This window comes from Pygocentrus nattereri, chromosome 14 (assembly GCF_015220715.1).
Source record: "Pygocentrus nattereri isolate fPygNat1 chromosome 14, fPygNat1.pri, whole genome shotgun sequence".
Lineage (NCBI taxonomy): Eukaryota > Metazoa > Chordata > Actinopteri > Characiformes > Serrasalmidae > Pygocentrus > Pygocentrus nattereri.
In genome coordinates this window covers 31,177,464-31,201,910 of record NC_051224.1, presented here as the reverse complement: position 1 = coordinate 31,201,910, position 24,447 = coordinate 31,177,464, and the positions used below count along the sequence as shown (strand labels likewise).

General features: G+C 40.7%; 1 protein-coding gene across 2 annotated transcripts in view; it reads left to right on the top strand.

Annotated features, from left to right (window-relative positions):
* Positions 1-24,447, top strand: part of LOC108434526 (protocadherin Fat 4) — a 150,975-nt gene that overhangs the window by 118,458 nt on the left and 8,070 nt on the right. The window contains exons 7-14 of one of the 2 annotated variants that reach the window (XM_017709724.2): positions 4,744-4,924; positions 7,048-7,298; positions 7,449-11,804; positions 13,192-13,296; positions 13,650-13,957; positions 17,974-18,059; positions 19,834-20,013; positions 21,632-21,756. In XM_017709724.2, the coding sequence (XP_017565213.1) occupies positions 4,744-4,924; positions 7,048-7,298; positions 7,449-11,804; positions 13,192-13,296; positions 13,650-13,957; positions 17,974-18,059; positions 19,834-20,013; positions 21,632-21,756 (5,592 nt within the window). The remainder of the gene's footprint in view (positions 1-4,743; positions 4,925-7,047; positions 7,299-7,448; positions 11,805-13,191; positions 13,297-13,649; positions 13,958-17,973; positions 18,060-19,833; positions 20,014-21,631; positions 21,757-24,447) is intronic. The other variant, XM_037544670.1, reaches the window with a different exon arrangement.

Below are 24,447 nucleotides of genomic sequence, written 5' to 3'. Positions count from 1 at the left end.
ATAGGCTCCAGCTCCCCCCCTCGTGACCCAGAAGGATGGCTTAGAAGATATGTGTGTGTGTGTGTGTGTGTGTGTTTCTAGGATTGAACCCAGTTATTTCCATCCAGAACTTCTCAATGAAATAAGAACAAGAACATAAATACTCAGATGATTCTATTGAATAAAAATGAACAAAAATAAACAGGCATGTATTTTTAGTTTCCAGAAATGATTAGGCCTTCCCCACTGGTTATTTAGCTTGTCAGTCAAGTGCGGCTGCTTCAGAGCATTCTATTGGCAATGCTTTTCTATGGAGATTACGCAATCTCTGTGTCAGCAATGACTGTACCTTAAAGTGGATAAATTTGCTAATTAGATGAAGAGTCTGGATGCTTTTGAATGTGTAGCATGAATATGTATGTATGCACGAGTGTGTGAGGGTATTAGAGTGTGTGTGTGTGTGTGTGTGTGTGTGTGTGTGTGTGTGTGTGTGTGTGTGTGCGTGTGTGTATGTGTGTGTGTGCAGTTTTATGATTTCAAGCTGCACAATACAAAGAAAGTGCAAAGAGAATGATGACTCACGCTACAGTGATCTGGCAGTTAGGGTTATGGTTGGCGATAATTATCCCTGGAATGTTTGATTTGGAATTGTTTACTTTTGTTTATAGATGTGTGTGTTTGTGTGTGTATGAGTGTTAGTGTTTGTGTGTGTGTGTGTGTGTGTGTGTGTGTTAGCTCAGTGCATTCTGAAGAAAAGTTGCTGCAAATTTAAGCAACAAATGTAAGATGCAGCAACGTGTTCATGTGAAGGCGACACACACACCCACACACACACACACACACACACGCATACACACACACGGAATGTTCTCCCTGTTTAATCACGTTTCCTGGATGTAGCCACATGCTCCACAAATGCTAATTCTAATCTGGCAATATGCTAATCCCTTTGTCATCCAAATGAGGATGAGAGGAGCTTTAGCAACGCGCTAAAGGTTTATGAACACATGTTATTAATTACACTAATCCGGAATAATCCACAAATAACCCAGGGCCTCCAGCTCATCCCAAATCTCCAGAGAACAGCTCCTTTGTTGCTTCTCTTTCATTTTGAGCTTCTTTCAGTCGTTTCGTGTCTCTCAGTCTTATTGTGGTTCTGATTCTTTGCTTTGTGCTGAGTGAGGATACAGAGAGGAGCAGCTCTGTGTGTCCAACTAACAGACTGAATACAGCACGAAACAGTGATGACTTTCAGTGACAGAGCGAGGCAGCATTTCATTCTCTTTATCACACTCTCTCTTTTTCTCTTGACCCTCTCTGTTTTCTGTTTCTTCATTCTGTCTTTGTTTATTGGTCTGTTTATTTCTTTGTTTGTTTCTGTCTTTCTTTCAACTCATGTTTTTCTTTTCTGTCTTTTCAGTTTTCTCTCTTTCTTTTTTTTCTCTCTTCCTTTCTCATTCCATCTCCAAGTATTGGTCTGTTTTATGTTTGTTTCTTCTTTTTTGTCATTCTCTATCTATTTGTATCTCTTTTTCCTTTTTTTCTTTCTGTTCTTCTTTCTTTTTTCTTTCTTTCCTATCCCCCTTACTTTCTTTCTTTCTTTCATTTTCTTTCTCTCTTTCCCTCTTTCTTTCTCGAAGTATTTGTTTTGTTTGTTTCTTATTTTATGTCGTTTTCTCTGTTTTTGTCTGTTTTATTTGTCCGTGTTCGGTTTTTTTCTTTTGTACTTTCTTTCATTCTTTCTTGCTTTCCTTTTGTCTTTTTCATACTTCTTGCTTCATGTTTCTTTCTCTGTTTTCTTCTTTCTATCTTTCTCTCTCTCTCACTCATTCTCTCTTTCTCTTTTCTATTTTTCATTCTTTCTCTTTTTCTCTTTATTTCTTTCTCTAATTTCTTTACTTCTTTCTTCAGTCTTATCCTTCCTTCCCTGTTCTGCTTTCTGCAGTAGCGTCTTTCTCCTGCCGTCTGTGCTGCACCTACTTTCCATGTTCTATCTTTTCTGTTTTTTTGACTTCTATTGATGTAGCATTATCTCTATAGACGCAGGGAGGCTGGCTTCATCACTCGCCAGAGGGGGAACACACATGGATTTCTTTTTTTTGCTGAAAATAGCAGATTCTCCTCCTCCGACTGCGTTGAGTAACTTTGCAGAGAGCTTCCCGGCTTTAAATAGAGTCAGATGCACAGACACAGTGTGATTACTGCTGCGGTTCCCCATAGCCCCCTGAAGCAAGCTCTATATTTAAACCTCACCAGCGGTTTGGAAGCTCCCCCCACCCCCCCGATCCACCCCGAGCTCCTGGAGATTATGCTGCGTTATTGTGTGCTTTTTGATTGTGCTGTTTCATCACAGTGTAGGACGCTGATCTGGCAGCGAAAGATACTGCTGCTAAAAAACAGATGGCTGCTTTTTCTAACTCTGATCACAGCATAAGAAAGACATTTCAGATTATAAACTTGCGATAATCCCACAGTGTTTTGGAACTGACCATCTGCCCAGGACAAGATAGAGTTAAAGCTGTCAAACTGATAGACAGTGCAGTGCAGTAGAGAGCAGTACAGTTAGTAATCAGAATCTGGAACTATCTGAACCATGATCACGATCATACCTGTGTCCATTTCCCATCACAAAACTTCGGAAGTTGTGTAGTAGTCACATTATTTCCCACATGCTATTGCTCACATTGCTCATATTTCTAGCTCTACCCAATCTGTGACAGTTTTGTTTGGTCAACCAATAGGCTACACTGTTTCTCACTTCACCCACTGTATGACATTTATGTCTGACCAGTCACTAGGCTACACAATTTCTAGGTCTACCCATTCTGTGTTTGACCAGTCATTGGGCTGCACTATTTCCAGTGCCATTCATCCAGTGACGACTATTTTGACCAATTAATGGTTTGCACTGTTTCTAGCTCCACCCATTCTCTGACATCTATGTTTGGCCAATCAGTGGCCTGCAATACGATTACTGACCAATCAAAGCTTTGTAATATTTCTAGTTCCACCCATTCTGTGACGACTGTGCTTGACCAATCAGTGTTCTGCACTATTTCAAGCTCCACCAGTTTTGGGATGACTGTGTTTGACCAATCAGTGGTCTACACTATTTGAGACTCCACCCATTATGTGACAGCTGTGTTTGACCAATGAGTGGCCTGCACTATTTCAAGCTCCACTTAATTGGTGATGATTGTGTTTAACCAATATGCAATATGTTTTGTGGTTCTTCAAAGAACCTTTCAATGGACCTAAGAACTTTTTCAAAGTTTAAGGAATGTCCGCATGATGTAAAGGTTCTAGGAAGAGCCCTGAAATAAATTTCTAAGTTTTTATCCCTTTAAAAAGATTCTTCTCATTCACAAAGCTCTTCTATAAACTTGGTTCTTTAGCTAACTTTAATGGCATTGCTCAAAGAACGCTTTGTAGCACTTTTTTTAAACTAATCTTCTGTATTTCTTGCTCTACTCGTACATCACTGTCCAGTGCAAGAGCACTATTGGAGTTCACTATGCGGGCATTCTGTAATATGAAGCAGTCAGATTCTGCCATCATGAATTCCACAGTTACGTTTGCATTTGGCCCATTTTCATGACCAAATTGAGGACATCCATGCACTGACTGGAAGAACACAGTTAATCCCACATCTCTGTAATTCAATTTTGATTTGTTTTGCTAGAAATCATCATATGATTTGCTTGAATTTGAAACATGCTTCCCTTTCCCTCACTGATACTGGCAACCATTAGATAAAGCATTGCAGCCTATGCTGTGTTGTGATTGACCTCAACTCAATTCAAAAAAGCTTTACTAGTGTGATCGTAGTATGTTGTTTTTCAAAAGTATGTAGATCTGTTGTTCATACATGAGGCTTTTAATCAGGATCAGGATTTATACATATAGTACCGTGTAAACGTCAGAGAGCATTTTATTTCCAGTCTAAACAGCTATTATGTAGAAGTTACCAATAAAGCAGAAAATGTGCTTATATAAAAGCCTTAGCAACTAATATAGCAGTTTTTTTTCAGTATTTGCTTACAGTTAAAAAAAATCTTTTACCACATAATCAAAGCTCAGACTTAGAAGTGGGTCCTTCTTTGCTTCATCTCCAAGTTTTCTACTTTTACATCTTTTGACTTTTCACAGTAAAAGTTTCTTGACACCTACACATCCTTTCAGACCCACAGAAATGAGTTTTCTTACAATAGAAAGATGGACAGAAACAACCATCTTTTAAAGAAGTAAACTTTAAGTACAGTTTATCTCATCCCCTTCCTGAGGCAAGTGGGTTATCTTATGTGTAATATTTCCTGAGAAGTGAATAACTTGTACTGAATGGCTGTTTTTGGCTGGAAATTAAATAAATTATGTGTCTGATTTCTACACAGTACTGCACATGAACTCACAAGTTATGACAAGTTAATGAGTTTCAGTCAGATTCAATTTCTTATTGTTGGACTATAGAAGAATTTAACAATTTAAAGTATAAATATTATCATATAAAATGTGAACTAATCATTGCTGAATCAGAAGATATAATTATATAGATTAAAAAAAAAATAAAGTGCCTTACTTTTAATTGAGTCATTATGACAACCTCAACCTTGACCATGTATGTTATATTAGATGCTAGTGCTTGTAGTACTATGTTATCAGCAAGCTGATCCACTTTCCATCAATTTGTGACATTCTTGTTTCTGCTAAAGCAGCATTATATACTTCATCTAACTTCCTCTCTCTCTTATTCTCTATATCTGTCAGGTTCTCCCTCTCTCAGTGGCTCAGCGACAGTGACAGTGCTGGTGGATGATGTGAATGACATGGTGCCATTGTTCTCCTCCTCATCCTTCCACACTTCTATCCCAGAAGATGCACCGACAGGAAGTGATGTGCTGCTGGTCAATGCCTCTGATGCAGATGTGGGCCACAATGGAGTTATTAGGTACTAGACATACAAACACACAAAAACCTATACTAACACTGGCACATTTATGCTGTCTCGTCAGAGATGAATGATGTCTAGTTAACTAGTAACTCAGTTACAACACTCAAGCAGCTGGCCAAGGTTGCCATAAAGCTATGATATAGCATCACACTAGAAGTTCACCCACACAGCTACATATCTGCGATTTAGCTTTACTCAAGCAGCCATGTAGTAGCAGTGTAGCATCATTCAAGCGGCTGGACCAGGCAGCCTCTGAACTGCGGCGTAGCTCCGCTCGAGTGGCCTGCCCAAGCAGCCACATAGTTGCGATGTAGTGTCTCTCGAGCAGCCAGAACAGGCGCCCTTTGAACTGCAGTGTAGCGTCGCTCAAGTTATGGTGGTATCACTCAAGCGACTAGTCCAAACAGTCTCAGAGCTGTGGTGTAGCATTGCTCGAGTGGCAGCCCAAGAAGCCTCTGAGCCATGGAAGAAAGTCACAGGGGAAAATCACTTCGCTGTCTCTGTGGATGTGACTTTAGCATGCCCTCTGACACTGCAATAAAGAAATTCTGTGCTAGCATAGCCACTGATGCAAAACCTAATAAATACAGATGTGTTGTTCGGCATTCCAGCAGTTATGCTACCTATCTGGCTTCTTTCTGCATCAGTGAGCTAGTGGGGAAAAAAAATCAAGCAGCCAGGCTTCCAGTATCCACCTCAAAGCATTCATAGCCTTTTGAAAGTTCCTCCTACCTTCAAAATGCATCATCAGAAGGGGGGTTTCCTAGTCATCAAGCTAGAAAATCTACAGAGACTACTATGGCACCACTGTAGGAGGTGAGTAGGCATCGTTACAACAGAAGAAGCAATGGTTACATTCTTCATTTTGGTCAGAGTGCCTTTTTAAAGCCCTGCACACAATCATGCAATAAAGGTATAAACAAATCTTCATATTATGGCTTGACACACCTGAACACTCATACACATATTTACTTCACCTTTTAAGCTTACATAGAGGCTGCCTTCACACATTTACACAATAACATATGCTCAAATCAGTCAAGCATCCATCTAAACCAGCCCACTCTCCACGGGGGGTTGATGGGGGGTGAGCAGTGTGCTCCAGTTTTGCTGAAACACTAATGAGGATGATGATGGGCAGTGACAGAGAGACCAGCGCCCAATGGGGGGGGGCTCTGAGGGGCTCTAGCCTTCAATACACCCCCAAACTGTCCCATTACAGGATATTTGCTTCAGCCTCTCACCCACTCACTGATATTTCGGTGTCCGTAGTGGGTGCATGACTGAACGTCACTGTTGTTTCATCGAGGTTGTTATTTGCACTTTGTTCTCTAATTTGTTGCTTGTTTTGGTGGTGCAATTCCTGTACCACTGATGCAGGCTCAGTACAAGCTCATGTGTGTGTACATGTTCATGTCAGAGTGAGTTTACGTCAAAGAGCCAAGAGAGTGGACGCCCCAAACTGAGCAATGAAACCAGATACTCGTCGGGCCTTGCAAAAGTGCTGTATTTTTGGTCAGAGGGATTCCTGGGATGTCTCTAAAAGACCATGATCCTTGTGAAGGATGACGGGAAATCTCTGAAAGAAGGAAACAAGTGAAAGCTGTTCGTGAACTCGAGTAAACTTTTGTCTCTTTGTTCTAGAGCTGTAAGAAATTGTGGGTACTTTTGAGTGATTTATGGAAGTTATATTTTTGAAAAGTTTGGTTTTGTTGCCACATGTGTCCCAGTTGTGTCCTCTTGGTGTTCTGGAAGGATGAAACAGTGCCCTCCATAGGACTGCTCTATAAATGATAGGAAAAGAACCACACGAAAGCATACACAGCCTGTCAGATGTGTATTTTATTGTTGCCTTTTCTCCAACTGCCATAAAATTGACCCAAATGTTTGCTATTTCAGTCCCTATTTTTGCCAGTATTTCTGAGAAATATTGCTTTTACTGCTGTGTTCAGTAATATTTGTGATGGTTTATTTCAAGATGTTTGATAACCCTAAATAAGGAGTTGTTCTAAAACGTAAGGTCCTTTTGAGTTTACATATTTCATAAAACCCTTATGTTGTAGGAAGGTGTACATAGCTGGGGTGTCTGCTTGACCTTGTACATTGTGTCTCTTCCACAGTTACAGTCTGAGCGGAGGAGATGGGCAGTTCTCCATAAATCCAGCTACAGGGCAGATCATAACCAGTTCTCTGCTTGACCGGGAGACACGGAGCGACTACCAGCTGTTGGTGGTGGCATCAGACGGTGGGCAGCCAACACCCCTCTCAAGCTCAGCTATGGTGTCTGTGGTAGTGACCGACATCAACGACAATCCTCCACGATTTCACCATCACCCTTATGTCACACACATACCTGCCTCCACCTCCACTGGTGAGTGATTGAAGAATGGGTTAATGGGCAATCGAAAAATATCTTTTATGGAAAGTGTAATGATAAGATTAGCTTCTAATGGAGACATGTAATTAACAGAATGCACTTTATCATCATAATTGGTTCTTTTCTGTCTCATGTTGTGTGCAGGTTCACTAGTGTTTGCTGTAACGGTAACAGATGAAGATTCCGGCTCCAATTCTCAGCTGCACTACTCTCTCAGTGGTCGAAATTCTGAGAAGTTCAAGATCGACCCAGTCCGAGGTGCCATCACGGCCAGCGAAAAATTGACTGGCAGTTCTGAAATTACATTTACAGTTCGTGTGAAAGATGGGGGCAGCAACCCCAAAACAGACAGCACAACTGTGACCGTTAGGTTTGTGACAGGTGGGGACTTCCCTGTTATCAAACTCAAAGACAAAAGCTTCACCTTCCCAGAAAATCAAGCCATTAACACTATTGTCACAAAGGTTTCTGGCTCATCTGCCAGGGCTGGGCCATTGTCATACTACATTGCAAGTGGCAACTTGGACAATGCGTTTCATGTAGACCAGCTTTCAGGTGAGCTCTCCATCAAAAAGCCTCTAGATTATGAAAATATTCAGAAGTATGTCTTGTGGATAGAGGCGAGGGATCAAAGCTTTCCTCCATACTCGGCCTATGAGAAAATTGAAATTACAGTGTTGGATGTTAATGACAACAATCCTGTTTTTGAGAAAGAGCCATTCCATGCTGAGATTCTGGAGAACCTTTCCCCTCAGAGAGTGCTTGTGGTGTCCGCTCTTGATCAGGACAGTGGCCCCAATGGACATCTGGAATACACCATCACTGATGGAAACAAGGAAAACAGCTTCAGCATTAATCGTGCCACGGGAGAAATCCGCACCACTCGACCTCTGGACAGGGAGAAAGTGTCTCGATATTCTCTGAGCGTGAAAGCGTCAGATCGTGGTGCCCCACCAAGAAGCACCACAGTAAAAGTCATCATTAGTGTGCTGGATGTGAATGATAATGCTCCCAGATTCTCCAAAATATTCAGTGCCACAGTGCCTGAGAATGCTCCTATGGGTTACACTGTCACCCGAGTGACAACTACCGACGAGGATGTGGGTGCCAACTCTGTGAGCCGCTATTCCATTAGTGACACAAGTCTTCCCTTCAGCATCAACCCTAGCACAGGAGACATAACCATCAGCAGGCCTCTCAACAGAGAGGATACTGACCATTACATTGCCAAAGTCTCTGCTCATGATTCAGGCTGGACTGTCAGCACTGATGTTACCATATTTGTGACGGATATAAATGATAATGCCCCCAGATTCAGCAAACCATCCTACTACCTAGACTATCCTGAACTGACAGAGATTGGATCATTAGTCACCCAGGTCTCTGCCGCAGACCTTGATGAAGGATTCAATGGTAAAATATTCTATTTCATTAGGTCTCAGTCTGAATATTTCCGCATCAACTCAAGTACTGGAGAGATCTTAATCAAGCAGCAGCTGAAGTATCAAAACTCAACTGGCCATAGTAATGCCAATATAAACAGGCATAGTTTCATTGTGACAGCATCTGACAGAGGTGTCAAACCACTCATGAGTGAAACCACTGTGATTGTAAACATAGTTGACAGCAATGATAATCCACCTACATTTGAATCTTCCTCTTACTTCACCCCCGTCACTAAGAGCGTGAAAGTTGGTACCAAACTCATCAAAGTCACAGCACAGGATAAGAAAGACTTTGGTGTCAATTCTGAAATTGAATATATAATATCTGGGGGCAATAGTTCGAGTAAATTTCGTTTGGATAAACAGACTGGATGGGTCACAGTTGCCTCTTCTCTCACTTCCGATATAAATAAAGCTTACTTGCTTGAAATAACAGCAAGGGATAAAGGGAATCCTCCTCTTTCAGATAAAACCACTCTTAAGATTGCTGTCACAGAAGAAAACCACCACACTCCAGAGTTTTCTCAAAGCCAGGTCACTGCCACAGTGTCAGAAAGCCTGACTGTGGGCACTGCAATCCGAACTCTGTCTGCAAGGGATAAAGATAAGGACAAGCAAATGAATGGTCTCATTACATACAACATCTCTTCAGGTAATGATGATGGACTGTTTGCAATCAACAGTAAAACAGGAGTCTTATCTTTGGCAAAGACCTTGGATTATGAGAAAAAGCAAAAGCATGAACTTAGAATCTCAGCTACGGATGGAGGATGGATTGCAAAGACCAGTTATGTTACAGTTAACATCCATGTTACTGATGTAAATGATAATCCGCCTGTATTTGAGCCTGATGAATATTTTCCTGTTGTGCAGGAAAATGTGCCGAGTGGCACAACTGTTGTGAAACTGAATGCTACAGATAAAGACTCCAGCCCCAATGCTGTCATGGCTTATGTCATTCAGTCCTCCGACAGTGACCTGTTTATAATAGATCCCAACACAGGAGTTATTACTACACAGGGTTTTCTTGACTATGAAGCCAAACAAGTGTATCATTTGACAGTCAAAGCCTTCAATGTGCCTGATGAAGAACGCTGTAGCTTTGCAAATGTCAATATTCAACTAAAAGGAGCCAATGAATACGTCCCCCGTTTTGTATCAAAGCAATACTACTTTGAGGTTTCAGAGGCTGCGCCCAAGGGCACCATGGTTGGGGAGGTATTTGCAAGTGATAGAGACCTTGGAGAAGATGGTGTTGTCTATTACTTGATTTTTGGCAGAAGCAGGAGAAAAGGTTTTGGCATCAATAAAAACACAGGCCAGATCTATGTCACAGGACCTATAGATCGTGAAAAAGAAGAAAAAATCTCCTTAAAAGTTCTTGCCAAAAATGCTGGAAGTATTAGAGGGGCAGATATTGATGAGGTGTTTGTGAACATCACAATCCTTGATGCCAATGATCCTCCAGTTTTTACCCAAGAGCTGTATGATGTTCAGGTGAGTGAAGGGCTGTCACCTGGAGGTCTGGTCACCTTTGTCAGTGCCGAAGACTCTGACTCTGTGCCTAGCTGGAGCAGATTCACCTACTCCATCACTACTGATCATGAGAAAAACGCTTTCACTATCAACCCACAGACTGGACAGGTGTCTGTAGCAGCTGAGCTGGATCGTGAGACCACACCTGTGTACAACCTGACGCTGTTGGCTATAGACTCAGGCTCACCTGCAGCCACAGGCACTGCCACCTTAATTGTAACTCTAGAGGATATTAATGATAATGGTCCCACCTTGCTCACAACAACTGGAGAGGTCATGGAGAACCAGAGAGCAGGAATGCCAGTAATGACCTTGAGCTCCACTGATCCAGATCTGGCACCAAATCAAGGACCTTTCTCTTACAGTCTTCTTTCAACTGGGTCAGCTGTGACTTACTTCACCTTAACCTCATCTGGGGAACTTAGCACCAGTCGAGAGATTGACCGAGAACAGATCAGTGATTTCTATCTTTCTGTGGTCATCAAGGACTCTGGTGTTCCTCAGATGTCCTCCACAGGAACTGTACATGTCAGAATTAATGACCAGAATGATAACCCTTCCCAGCCTCGCTCTGTTGAAATCTTTGTTCATTACTTTGGGAATATGTTTCCTGGAGGATCCCTGGGGATTGTGAAACCTCAAGATCCAGATATACAGGACACATTCCACTGCTCCTTGGTCCCTCCTGCTTCAGGTCTGTTTAGCATACCCACAGGAACCTGCAACCTAAACTCAAACGCTCGATCCACAGATGGCACATTTGATCTATCGGTGCGGAGCAACGATGGTGTCCATGCAGCTGTTAACAGCAATGTTCGTGTCTTGTTCATCGGATTCAGTAATGCTACAGTAGACAACAGCATATTGATTCGGCTCAGTTCCCAAAGTGTCAGCAACTTCCTCACTGATCACTACCTCAGCTTCTTGCATATTGCAAACTCACAGCTAGCAGGTTTGGGTACTGGGGTGCAGCTCTATGGGGCATTTGAGTTGAACAACCAGACTTTCCTCATGGCAGCTGTCAAACGTGGTCATGGACAGTATGTGAACCCAAGTGGTGTAGCCACCTTTTTCCAAAGCATAAAAGAGGTGCTGTACCGCCAAAGTGGAGTTAAAATCGACTCTGTAGACCATGACCCCTGCACTCACAACCCTTGCCAGAACGGTGGCAGCTGCAAACGGCGCCTTAGTGTTGGACCAGACATGACGACAGTGGAAAGCGTCCCAGTAATTCTTGTCTCAAATCGCCCCCTACAGCCTTATGTCTGTAACTGTAAACCTGGCTACACTGGTAGTCTATGCGAAACAGATATCAACGAATGTCTTCCATCACCTTGCCACAATGGAGGGACTTGCCATAACCTTGTGGGAGGTTTTTCCTGTTCCTGTCCAGAAGGTTTCACCGGTATGGCCTGTGAGAGAGATGTCAACGAGTGTCTGTCCAATCCATGCAAGAATGGGGCACTGTGCCAAAACTTCCCTGGGGGCTTCAATTGCCTGTGTAAATCCGGATTTGCAGGTACAGTACAGCTTGTCACCTCAAGAGTCATTCAGATTTTATATGAGCAACACAACCACAGATATTAGGCAAGGCACATGCACGCAGTCTTTGCTCACAAATCCAGCAATGTTTTGATCCAAGAAAAATATTTGCTTCCAAGCAATTGGAGAGGTGTTGTAACCCTAGCATGCGTGTTGACTGCCAAAAGCCATTTGCTGTTAGGGTTACGGGTTGGGGGGTATCAGCTGTGATGCATATCAACTTGTCATGTTTACTTTAAAGGAAAAGGGATGATACAGTTTTGACCCTAATAAGGACAAAACTGTAGGCGGCCCATGAGTGCACTTGAGTCAAGTTTCACTACCTGCTTTCCACAGTTAAAAGCCTTCGTGTGTTTGTACTTTAAAGAGCTCTGCGAGTTAAGAGTTCATCTGGCCCACTGTTTCATGTAGTCTCGAAGGGAAAAGACTTCAACAGTGCTCTTCTGTTCGTTGTTGAGTGTAACGCGCACATGAAAAGTGATCTAATTAGAACAGCTCCCGTAGTGTCAACTACGTAGTGCTGTGCATCACTCCTTGGTAAATGTAATGGGCAACTGAAGACTTAATAAATACAACTGTGCTGGTGTCTATAAAGGGAGTCAATGCACTTAGGCGTTCGTGATAACATTAGTTTGAATCAGGTCTGTTTGGGCAGCTGCTGGCTGTAGTTTTTGGAAGGAACTCTTCAAATGCAGCCACAGCAGACGGTGTGTCTCTGGCTCACTCAGTCTTTGAGTCATTACTGTCCTTTTTTATTATGACCATAACAAACGACCATGAGCATTTGCGTCTGAGGCCCCAGATAAATGAGGGCCGCTGAAGAATTACACCTATTGACTTACAGTAGTTTGCCTGCCCTTCTGCTGAACCCCCAACTTCCTGTTTTGCAGGCCTGGTTGTGGTGAAGGAATTTATGTCCCTTAAGCTATTTGTCTTATGTTGCTTCAGCCAGGGAATGTAAATGAGAATAGCTAATCTCACACTCAATGCATTCATGAGTTTGCATGATCCCTACCATCTTGTGTTGATTGTATGTTTTTTGATAGTTCTTTCTTTGCCATTGTGAGGTGTATTCATTTGAATAGTCATTTTATTGGGCCTCCCAGATCCTGTGAGGAGAGTGCAGATATACTGAGTTAATGCTGTCATGACAGGTATATACTTTCACCCGCTATTTTCTCAGAAACTCGGGTGCGTTTACAAGGTGAGAGACTTTGAGTCGCTATGTCTAGGGGGAGGGAGTAGACCAGAAATGGAGAGAACCCTGGTGGTTTCTGGGAGCCTCAAGCATGAGCAGCCCTTCATCGTTTGCTTATGTCATCCTCACCTCATTCATTTTCATTTGTGCTGTTTCATGAACCCAGGGAAAACCTGTGATTCCATCATCAATTACTGTGAGTGTAACCCCTGTTTTAACGGAGGTTCCTGCCAGAGCCGTGTGGAAGGCTATTACTGTCACTGTCCGTTTGGTAAGTCATCATTCCAGCTGCAAGAGCCAGGTGTTCCAGCCCTATTCTCAAGCAGTGTTTATCGGACTTCTCTAGATTTTAGGCCATAGTGGAAGATATCAAAATACTTTAAGAGTGAATAATGTAACTTAAAGCTGTCTGTATGCAAGGAGCTTAATGTAGCATGCTATGAGCTTATTCTTTGTCATTGTTCCATTGTTGGTTAGGAATGTCATTATTTAGTGTTTTGTGGCATGTGTTGGTCCTTTTTAACACATTTTGAAGTGGATGTTTGTGATATTAAAAGATGGATATTGAAGCTATTGAAATGATTCTCATTTAATGATTCTCATGTACTCATTTGTCTTGCCCAGGTGTATTTGGAAAACACTGTGAACTGAACAGCTATGGATTCGAGGAGCTCTCTTACATGGAGTTTCCAAGCCTGGACCCCAACAACAACTACATCTACATTAAGTTTGCCACTCTGAAGGAGAATGCCCTGCTCATGTACAACCATGACAACCAGACTGGTGACAAGGCAGAGTTTCTGGCCTTGGAGATCTATGAGGGTAAAATGAAGTTCTCCTTCAACCTGGGGAGTGGCACGTACAAATTGATGACCATGGTTCGGGTTTCAGATGGTCAGTTTCACACAATAATAGCCAGGAGAGCTGGAATGGTAAGTCACCATTAAAATTGCTGAAGTAACTTTTATTATCCATGACGATTCACTTACATTTTATTGTATGATTTTTCCATTGCATAGTTTGTTCTGTGTAGTCTATGCAAAACAGATTTTGTGTAACACAAACATTTTTGAAGGATAGTGAAGTTGACACTGACTCGCAATCATGTTTGATGCTTTTCACACAATGTTACGGTCATGAGTGCTATCCAGAGATGGGTTTGTTTGAAGCAATGGTGTTTTTCGCAGCGCAAAATGAGAATCCAGCTGCCTATTCCAGTTGCTTTTGCTTATGGTTCTTGCATGGCCAGTAATTACATTTGATTGCTCCTTGTCGTTTGTGATTTCTGCTTTTTAGTACTGAGACAGTAGTTTGAAATCCCTGCAATGTGCTTAGAATCCACTTGTTTTTCTGAATCAGAGCTGTGAGCCTCCAAATAGAAATCACCGGCTTGTCAGAAGGCTCATACCTCAGGTCTCTAGCAGGACGTGAGGTCCGCCATTCAGCCTCAGAGTGCTGGGAGCGCAGCGGAAGCTGGTAAAATCGTTAAATTGCTGGGTTTTGAGGTAGTGCAAAAAGACAGCCTGTGAAGGAATATTGTGAGCAAACCTGTTCTCTCGCACCATGCCACATGTGTTGGCTAGAGCAGATTGGGATGTGGTGAACTTCTAAGGCTGGTTGGAGGGGTTTTGTGGAGGAGAGGAAAGGAAAGGGGCTGGGCCTACAGCAAGTCCCCATGGAGGTGTAAAGAAAACCTGATCCTTGTGTTTGGAGAAGGTGATGTGGGTCATTTAGGTGGTTCTGTGTAAGTGTGTGTGTTATTTTTTTTTCTCCAACGTGGATCTTGAGCAGATGTTAAAGTCATAAGCAACCCTTGGTTGTCCCCCTGTGGTTAAGGTCTAACCCAAGATGTCAAGGCTACTTTTGTTTAGTTAAGATGTTCCAGTTTGGCCCAAAGACAGCTGCCATTGTTTTTACTACCCTATTATGAATTTAGATTCTCTGTTTCTATTATGTAGATAGAAAGCATGAATACATGGCATATTACCAGTCCATTAACATCCTTTCATTCTACCTTTTGGAACAGAGTACATTAAATTTGCTAGCATCCAACTCAAGCAAAACTCTTCAAAAGTGACATTGTCCTAAGAACCCACCCTCCTAAAGATATCTGCTTAGTTTCTTTATGGCTTGAAATGGTTGCTATTAACAAGCAAGCAGGCAAAATACATCCCAAGTCCTTGCCTGAGGCAAGATTGCTAGAACTTCTAAGTGAAAATTGTTGATGGAAAGTTTCAGATTATCTCTGTCTTTTAATTGAAGATCTATCTTCATAGCGCAGCATGTCTAGGTTAAGGTTGGACCACAAAGATATTTGGAATAATTGAAAGTTGACTATCACAGCTGGCTTTCTTTTGGAGAAGAATGCCACTGAAACTCACACATAAAAAGAAAACTCTGCTCGGCATTAAGGCCTACTGTTATAACAAAACAAACTCCTAGCGTTTACAGACGTTAACACGATGCAAAACGGTGGCTCCTGATAGTTTGACGCAGGCCAAACCATTTGAACCTAATTTTGTGAGTTATTTTCCCCCCCTGAAGAAATATGTTACAGTTGTGTGGGTATCTTGACAGGATATCTGCCTGAGATCATTGGTCTACAGTCAGATTTTGCCTCTTAAACTTATAAATGTGATTCCATGGGCCCTGAGAGCTGATCCTGGACCAGTACGGTGTGTTGCTGTGGACGATGTTCTTTGAAGTGTAGAGCAGCAGCAATAAAAAGCCCAGATGGTCGAGCCATGCGGTAACTCAACTGTATCAGTGTACACCAAGCTGCAGAAGACAAATACGTCTTGTTTCCATCCATGGTTTGTTTTCTCGTAGCAGTATTTCACTGGCTGAACCCTCAGCTCTGCGTTAGCGATTAGCAATGGGGGCTTTCGTGGGCCTCTGACGGTCTGTGTCCCCCGCGCTCGCCATGTTTACCCAGAGGCCTGTGTGGGCACGGAGCCTCGCCCCCGTTTTTCAACACCTTTGCGCTCTTTCCATCTCTCTTGCCACCCCCTTTTTTTTCTCTCCCTGTTTTTGGCTAAGCTTCATAAACCACAGAGTTACAGGGCTGGATACAATGGCTGCTAGGAGCCTGTTTGTTTAAGGAGAAAGAAGAATGATGTTTCTATTAAACTTACCGTAACTCTTTATTTCACTCACAACAATCCTCCCAATCGGACTTCTCCTCATATGAACTTTAGCTGGACTTGCTGAGGTCACCTGAGGCAACTCAGCTTAAACGAGTAGTGTATTGAAAAAGGCTAATATTGCTAACAAATCATGAAAGCTAATAGCAGCCATTTAGTAGTACATTGACTGGACATTCCCAGTATTTGATAGCATTGCTGGCATTACTTTAATAAGACAACACTGTAATAAAACTGTAATTTTTTTTATTAACGTGAATTTGTTTCGTCACAACAGTGGGCCTTAATGCAGAGCAGAGTTTTATCCTTGTGCTAACAATTGTATTTCTTCCTCCTGGTCTGATTTCTTAAATGAGTAGTTCATTCAGAACTGCTAAAGATGAAAGCCAAGAGTCTAGCAATGTGCAAATGAGAATATGTTTACTCTTCCCCAACATCTTCTGTTAACTGTTAGCATAGCTAGCATTGCTAGTATTTCTTTAATGAGGCTCCACACCAACCAGCTTAGTCATATTTTTATTTTCAATCTTCCTGGTCTGAGTTCTCCTTGTGTGAACTTCTGCTAGACTTGCTGGGTCACCTTTGGTTTCGAGGCTTAAATAAGTAGTCTATCCAAAAAACATTGCTAACAAGGGAAGCTAATTGGCTAATAGCAGCCATTTAGCAATACATGCTTCCAGCTCCAGGACATTCCATTCATTGTTAACATTACTAGCATTGTTTTCAACAAGTCTCCACAGCAACCAGATTTCTTGTGTTTTTATTGAAGTACATGCTAATTTTTGTGTGTTTCATTCACCACAATCTTCCTGGTGTGATTTCTTCTTGTGTGGAATTCTGGGGTCACCTGAGGCACCTTGGCTAAACCGGATAGTTCATTCATAGTAGTCTGTAGAATGACCTGCTATATATAACAGTATGGCACTATACAAATGAGAACGTGAGAACATTATCGATCCAAGATCTTTCATTTAATATAAGCATTTCTAGCATTGCTAGTATTCCTTTTATAAGAACCAGATTTGCAGCGTTTATGATTAAAATGAATGTAATCCTTATTTCTTTCACGAGAATCTGATTTTCATCATGGGAACTTGTGCTGGATTTGCTGGTGTCACCTCATGAGTCTAGGCTCTGTTGAAAACTGCTAATGTTGCTAAAGAATAAAAGCTAATAGCAGCTCAGTAGCATTTTGCAAATATCTGCCCCAGTGGCAATTATCAGTTCTTCATATTAGTAGCATTAAAGGGCCAGATTGAATCTGTGGATGTGAGATGGTTACTACATACCTATAATGTAAGACTGAGCTGAGTGTGTTTGGAACCAACAAGAAGGGATGTCCTCATCAGATCCCAATTAAATTGAACCCCATCCAGGCACATTTTGATAGGTCTTTAAGTGCTGTGGTATCAACAGGGGTGGACAAAGTACACTAATCATATACTTGAGTTAAAGTAGAGCTACCCAAGGTAAAATATTACTCCAGTAAAGGTAGACGTTCCTCCATTTAGACCTCCACTTGAGTAAAAGTACAAAAGTATTTGCCTTCAAATGTACTTAAGTATCAAATGTAAAAGTACTAAAATATTAATTATGACTGTGATGACGATGTCCTATTACCATTTTTCTAACAAGACTCTACTCATTTTTGGTGAAAATACTCTAGTGTCACTCTTGTCGCCCAAAATGGAAATACTTCAGTAAAATACAAACCTGGGTTTTCATGCTTATGGTCTGTATGCATTGAGATTGTACCTATTAAAATAACCTCTCTCTCCCTCTCTCTCTCTGATCTTGCATTTAAGGCTGCATCGTTGACTGTTGATCTGTGTGGTGAGGATCAGGAACCAGGCTACTGTGCCGTCAGCAATGTGGCCGTGCATACTGACTGGTGAATATATACACATGCATTTATACATACATATGTTTGATGCTTATTGTCAATTTTTATACGTCACTTGAACACAACAGCTGCCATTTACATTGTAGGAAAATTATATGATGAATCCATCAAAAGAAATACTTTAAAATACCTTATAATATATTCTCTATACAATAGCATTAAAGGTATAAAAGTAAATACATTTTTGCTTGTTCTCTACTTTTTTTAACAGTGACACTAAATCAAATATGCCAATAAGGCATGTGCATTTTGAAATAAAAAATGAGATGAATCATGTATTATTTTCTAATTTTGTGATATGCTTTTCACCGAGTGTCACCAAGAGCCACAAAGAATGATATTATGTCTTATGTGAAATGGCCACATCTAAGCAAAGTTGCAGGCCTAAATATTTAAAGCAAAAGACGACATTTTTGCAGTGAAAGCTTTCATTCCATGGGCCAGCTTGTGGAATGTTAAATTAAATAGAGCGATAACACAAAGGTTAACAAACATTCAAAGGCAAGGGAGAGCCTGGGCTTAACCTAGTACTTTTTAAAATTAATTTTAATAATAGTAATAATTGAGCAGAGTGTTTGCTACCAATGAAAATGTAAACTGTAATTCCAGCATCCAATGTTTATGAACAATTCAGCCATAAATGGAGCAAATGTTACAACTAATCCCTTTGGTGGGGTAAATTCAAACAAGCTGGGGGATAAAAAGTCTCAATAAATTAATGCAAATACAACAAATTTAATGCAACCCTATGTTGTTTGAGGTTTCCAGCCTACACACATAAAAATAGTGGCATCTAAATAAATGTGTTTAGTGAAAAGAGGCCATGTTAATCACTGGCAAACATATTTTTGACCACAAAAAGAAAAGAAAATGTCAGCACAATAAAAGTGAAGTATGCATGACATCTATAGTACTTTTAAGATGAATGGGAGAATAAAAAAGTTCCAAAAAATGTATTATTTTGAAATTATATGAGAGGCATATGCAGCTTTGTCACAGTTTACATTGGGCGGCTTAGTAACACTGTTTTAAAACCCCACTGTTTTAAAACCGCAGTGTGGAGGCTGTACTTTAGACTCATTAGATCCCTCTGTGAGATGTTTATATGCTTTAAACTGAATCTTTGAAAGGGTGATTAGAATGATATAGGAGCGAATTATGTGATTTACAACGATAAAAGTCACATTCAAAGTTATTTCATGATGAATCTTGAGAAACATCTGTCTGACTGCTGGGAAAATTGCAGATGTGGTTGCTATGGGAATACAAGAACATGACCAAAAGTAGGTTCTACTTGGATTTGTTTAACTATATAAAATTGCATGTTACTTGTTACGTCTAGATTGTGCCACACACACCCCTACACATTAAGTATTGTGTAAGCTACATAAGTAATAAATTGTGTTTTTGTATTTTGTTATTTCTCAAATTATATTTATATTTATACATATGACATTGTCAAATAGCAAATATTGTTAAAATGCTCATTCTTAGCTTATATTGGCTGCTTGCCTTACATGTTAGGCTAATATTTTCCCATTAAATCAACTGGCCGTTTTTATGTCATATTTGCACTAATTAACTGCTCTCAATGTGGGTTTATTTTCCTGGGCTGCTTTAGTCAGTGAGTGACTCCACACGTGATGAAGGCCGGTCTGACTTTGGTTTGTTTGGACAGGGGAGTCTGTGCATTGTTCAGGGAGTTAGCTTTTTCTTTCTTTGTTTTTCATTCTCTCACTCTCTTTCTTTCTCTCTGTCCCAGGATACTGGACGTGCAGCCCAATCGCTTATCAGTAGGGGGTGTACGTTCCATCGAGCCCCTCCTACATCGTAGAGGTCAGGTGACCACTCACGACTTTGTGGGATGCATCATGGAGTTCGCCATCAACGGACGTCCGCTGGAACCATCGCAAGCGCTCTCATCTCACGGCATCCTGGATAGGTCAGTCTCTCATATATACATACACATATATGTATACACGCTTATAGCTGGTTGCATTTTCTGCTTCTCATGATTCAGGAAATCTGAAACACATTCAGTGATGTTGAGTCCTGTCCTGTAGGATTGCCAGTAGTTCTGAGAACACCGGCAGCTTTGTTGACTGATTTATATTGTTTTGGTGGTCTACCAGGCCTTGCATGGTTGTTAGGAGTCCCACTTTTTCTGTAGCCTTTAATCATTTTTTGAAATACAGTTTTGAAAAGTTGTTTTTTTTTTCACTTATTTTCTTTTTCTTTATGCAAGTGGATCATCATATATCCAACTTCCTGAGAAATATCTCCTGAAAAATAAATTAACTTGCACAGAATACTGATTTTGACTGGAAGTTACTAAAAAGGGTCTCTGACCTTTGCACTGTACTGTAAGTCAATTGTTCTGCTTATTTCACAGACAAGGATAAAAAACCCTGAGTGATACAATTTGATTCATTATATCATATCGGTATAAATCAGTACAAAAAACTAAATAAATAAATAAATAAACAAGAAATTAATGTTTTCAAGGTTTTATGTTATCACTGGTTTTGTTGCTGCCATTCAAATTGTTTTCCGTTTTGATTTGTGCATGACTTCTTCTCGTTCTGCATACGGCTCAGTTTGGCTTAAAGGAAAAAGAGAAGAAATCTTGATTCAAGTCTTTCTTTAATACACAAATCTTACACTAAAAGCATAAACTGTTGTGAAGTAGATGCCATAAAATTTGGCATGTTAATCATAAATAAAGCTAATTTTGTTTATTCTCAAAGCAAAAAAAAGAAAACTTGCATTGCTGACAGTTCACATAAACACCAACGTGTACTATTGTTTACTTTTGAGTTTTTGAGTTTGGGCATCTTCTTATGAAACTGGTATATAGGGGCCTCACAAGACCATGATCATAACTGGTAATAGTAACAACTAATGACAGCATACGATGTGTTTATGACATGGTTATGTCAATGTTATGCAGGAGGTTTCAATTAAAATATTACCAAATCACAGACATGTGCATCTGGCTTGTGACCAGCATGGCAAACATTAAAGTGCTTTGAAAAACATACTAGTTGTCTGGGTAAGAAAGTCAGCAAGAGAAAAACAAAGCTGTTGAATTTTTGCTGAATGCACGTTTAATATGGATGAAGATATCCATTCTTTTTGAAACCTTACAGATTACCATGCCAAACCCAAGTTTGCAATTTGATGCATTGCTCGACCTTGTCATTTTTATTTTGCACGTCTGTGTACATGGACATGCACACAGGCACACGCACACACTCCGTGAACTCGCTGGCCTCGAATGGCAGCCACTGAAAAGCAGGCCTCAGTGAATCAACTTCTGTCTGACAAGGAGAAATACACTTTTATAAGTGGCCAACTGGCCCAGCAGCTCCGGGGTTTGGTAGCTGGAATAACTGGTGTTTTACGGGTTTATATAATAGAGCAGACAGATCTTTCACTAATATGCTAATGGTGTCTGCTCTCTTTTCAGCTGTTTTTGTTGGTGGTCGGCAACTACATCTGCTCCTTTACTGTCTGTCAGTAGGTCTGATCTGCCTTTTCTTCATGTTTGTTGTTTGCAGATGTCCCAGGTTGGAAGGAGCATGTGCTGCTAACCCTTGCCGGCACGGGGGCACCTGCCTGGACATGTGGTCATGGCAACAGTGCCAGTGTGCTGAGGGGCTGACTGGCAAATACTGCGAGAAATGTAAGACTGTAGAGTGCGAAAAGGGCATGATATAGTCGCATGCAAAAGTCCAAAGACATTTTTGTTCGATTTTTTAAGTGAAAATAAGTTAAAACATCCTCTATAGGGAACAAACTCAAATATGGCATTTTTAGTTGAGTGTATTGGAAAACGTGGCACAGCCCACAGCAGATAAACAGCAATTAAATGCATTAATATGTAGGCCCTTCATAGAGGATATGTACTTGTTTGCAGTTGGAAAACTAAGAAAATATGTCATTTGTCCAGGGGTGCCGGAACATTGTCATACACATGTACAGCTGCTGACAAATTGGAACATTTATATGATCAATTTAACTGTGAAATAACTATAACTGATCATTTGGTGTCCTGTTTGTGTGCACTGAATGACCCTCCATGTATACTCATGCAAATGGATAGCATAATGGATAACACCACTGACCCATACATGGATCTGATTCCCCATTCAGATAAGAACAACAAGATTTCCCATGTTCCGTTCACTTACTCTTGTGAATGGCTCTAGATCAGGGATGCCCAGTCCTGGTCAGGAGAGCTACCCCCCTTACACAGTTTAACCCCAATGCTAATCTAACACACCTGATCCAGGTAATGAAGGCCTTGAGGAGCTTCAGAATATTAGAGTCAGGTTTGTTGGATCTGAACTATCCAGGTAAATCAGTGGTACATCTGCAGGAGGATTGAGCACCAAAACTCTACATAAGTGTCTTCTAAATAATATAAAATAATGAAATAAAATAAAAATAATAATAACAAATATTTAATAATATTAATTAATAATATTAATATTTCAAAGTCATTGTCTGACTTGTGTCATTGCATTGTTAAATTAATCAATGACCCATCCTTAGAGTTATAACCTGGTTTACACCCAGTGTACACTTAGTATGGACTACTGTAAAGTATCAGTTTTTCATGTCAGTGGATTTTCTAGACCAAAACAATCCGTATCTATATGGGAAAGGAATGCTTTATTTAATACAAGTGGCCTAGCACTTTGAAATATACATTTGGCTTTAGAATGAAGCAAAATGTCAGTCTGTTTGTAAAGGATTTGGAATGTTGGTGTTTATAAAGTACTGGCATGTTGGAGTTTGTAGAATGAATGTGGACTGTAGAGGTTTGTATTGTTGGAATGTTTGTGCTTTAGAATGAATGAAAATGTTGCAATGTTTTGGAATGGTTCTTGGCTGACTTCTCTTCTTTTTCTTCTTTTCTTTATCATGCGTATTTCTCTTTCTATGCTTAGCCTTAGCTTCTTTTGTTGTGTAAAGCAACCTTGGAATCATGAAAGGCACTGTATGCACGTAAATTATTATTAATTCTGAATTTAGTATTGGAATGTTGGAGTTTGTAAAGTGTGGAAATATTGAGGTTTATGAACTATTGAAATCTTACACCTTGTAAAGTAATAGAATGTTTTTTTGTTTTTGTAAAATCTTGTTTTATGTAGTTTTTTGTAGTTTGTCAAATGGAATGCTAGGACATGAAGTATTGGCAAGTTGGAATTTGTATTATGGAATGTTGGGGTTGTGATATATTGGAATGTTGGAGTTTATGAAGTGTTACAATGTTAGACTTTGTGAAGCCTTGGAATGTTGTAGTCCATGAAGTAGTAAAATGTTGGAGTTTGTAAAAGTTTGGAATGTTGGACTTGGTAAAGTATTTGAAATATTATGTTCTGATTGCAGTGAAAGTGTTCTTCTTACAGTGAGGAGGTAGTTATGTTGCCATTGCAGTGAGGTGCTAATTATATTCCTGTTGCAGTGAGGGGGTAGTTATATTTTTGTGAAAGTGAAGGAGTAGTTATGTTCTTGTTGCAGTGAGGGGGTAGTTATGTTCTTGTTGCAGTGAGGGGTTAGTTGTGTTCTTGTTGCAGTGAGGTGGTAGTTATGTTCTTGTTGCAGTGAGGGGGTAGTTGTGTTCTTGTTGCAGTGAGGGGTTAGTTATGTTCTTGTTGCTGTCAGGGGTTAGTTATGTTCTTGTTGCAGTGAGGTGGTAGTTATGTTCCTGTTGTAGTCAGGGGTTAGTTATGTTCTTGTTGCAGTGAGGGGGTAGTTGTGTTCTTGTTGCAGTGAGGTGGTAGTTATGTTCTTGTTGCAGTGAGGGGGTAGTTATGTTCTTGTTGCAGTGAGGGGTTAGTTGTGTTCTTGTTGCAGTGAGGGGTTGTGTTCTTGTTGCAGTGAGGGGGTAGTTATGTTCTTGTTGCAGTGAGGGGTTAGTTATGTTCTTGTTGCAGTGAGGGGGTAGTTATGTTCTTGTTGCAGTGAGGGGTTAGTTGTGTTCTTGTTGCAGTGAGGTGGTAGTTATGTTCTTGTTGCAGTGAGGTGGTAGTTATGTTCTTGTTGCAGTGAGGGGGTAGTTATGTTCTTGTTGCAGTGAGGGGTTAGTTGTGTTCTTGTTGCAGTGAGAGGGTAGTTATGTTCTTGTTGCAGTGAGGTGGTAGTTATGTTCTTGTTGCAGTGAGGGGTTAGTTGTGTTCTTGTTGCAGTGAGGTGGTAGTTATGTTCTTGTTGCAGTGAGGGGGTAGTTATGTTCTTGTTGCAGTGAGGGGGTAGTTGTGTTCTTGTTGCAGTGAGGGGGTAGTTATGTTCTTGTTGCAGTGAGGGGGTAGTTGTGTTCTTGTTGCAGTGAGGAGGTAGTTGTGTTCTTGTTGCAGTGAGGGGGTAG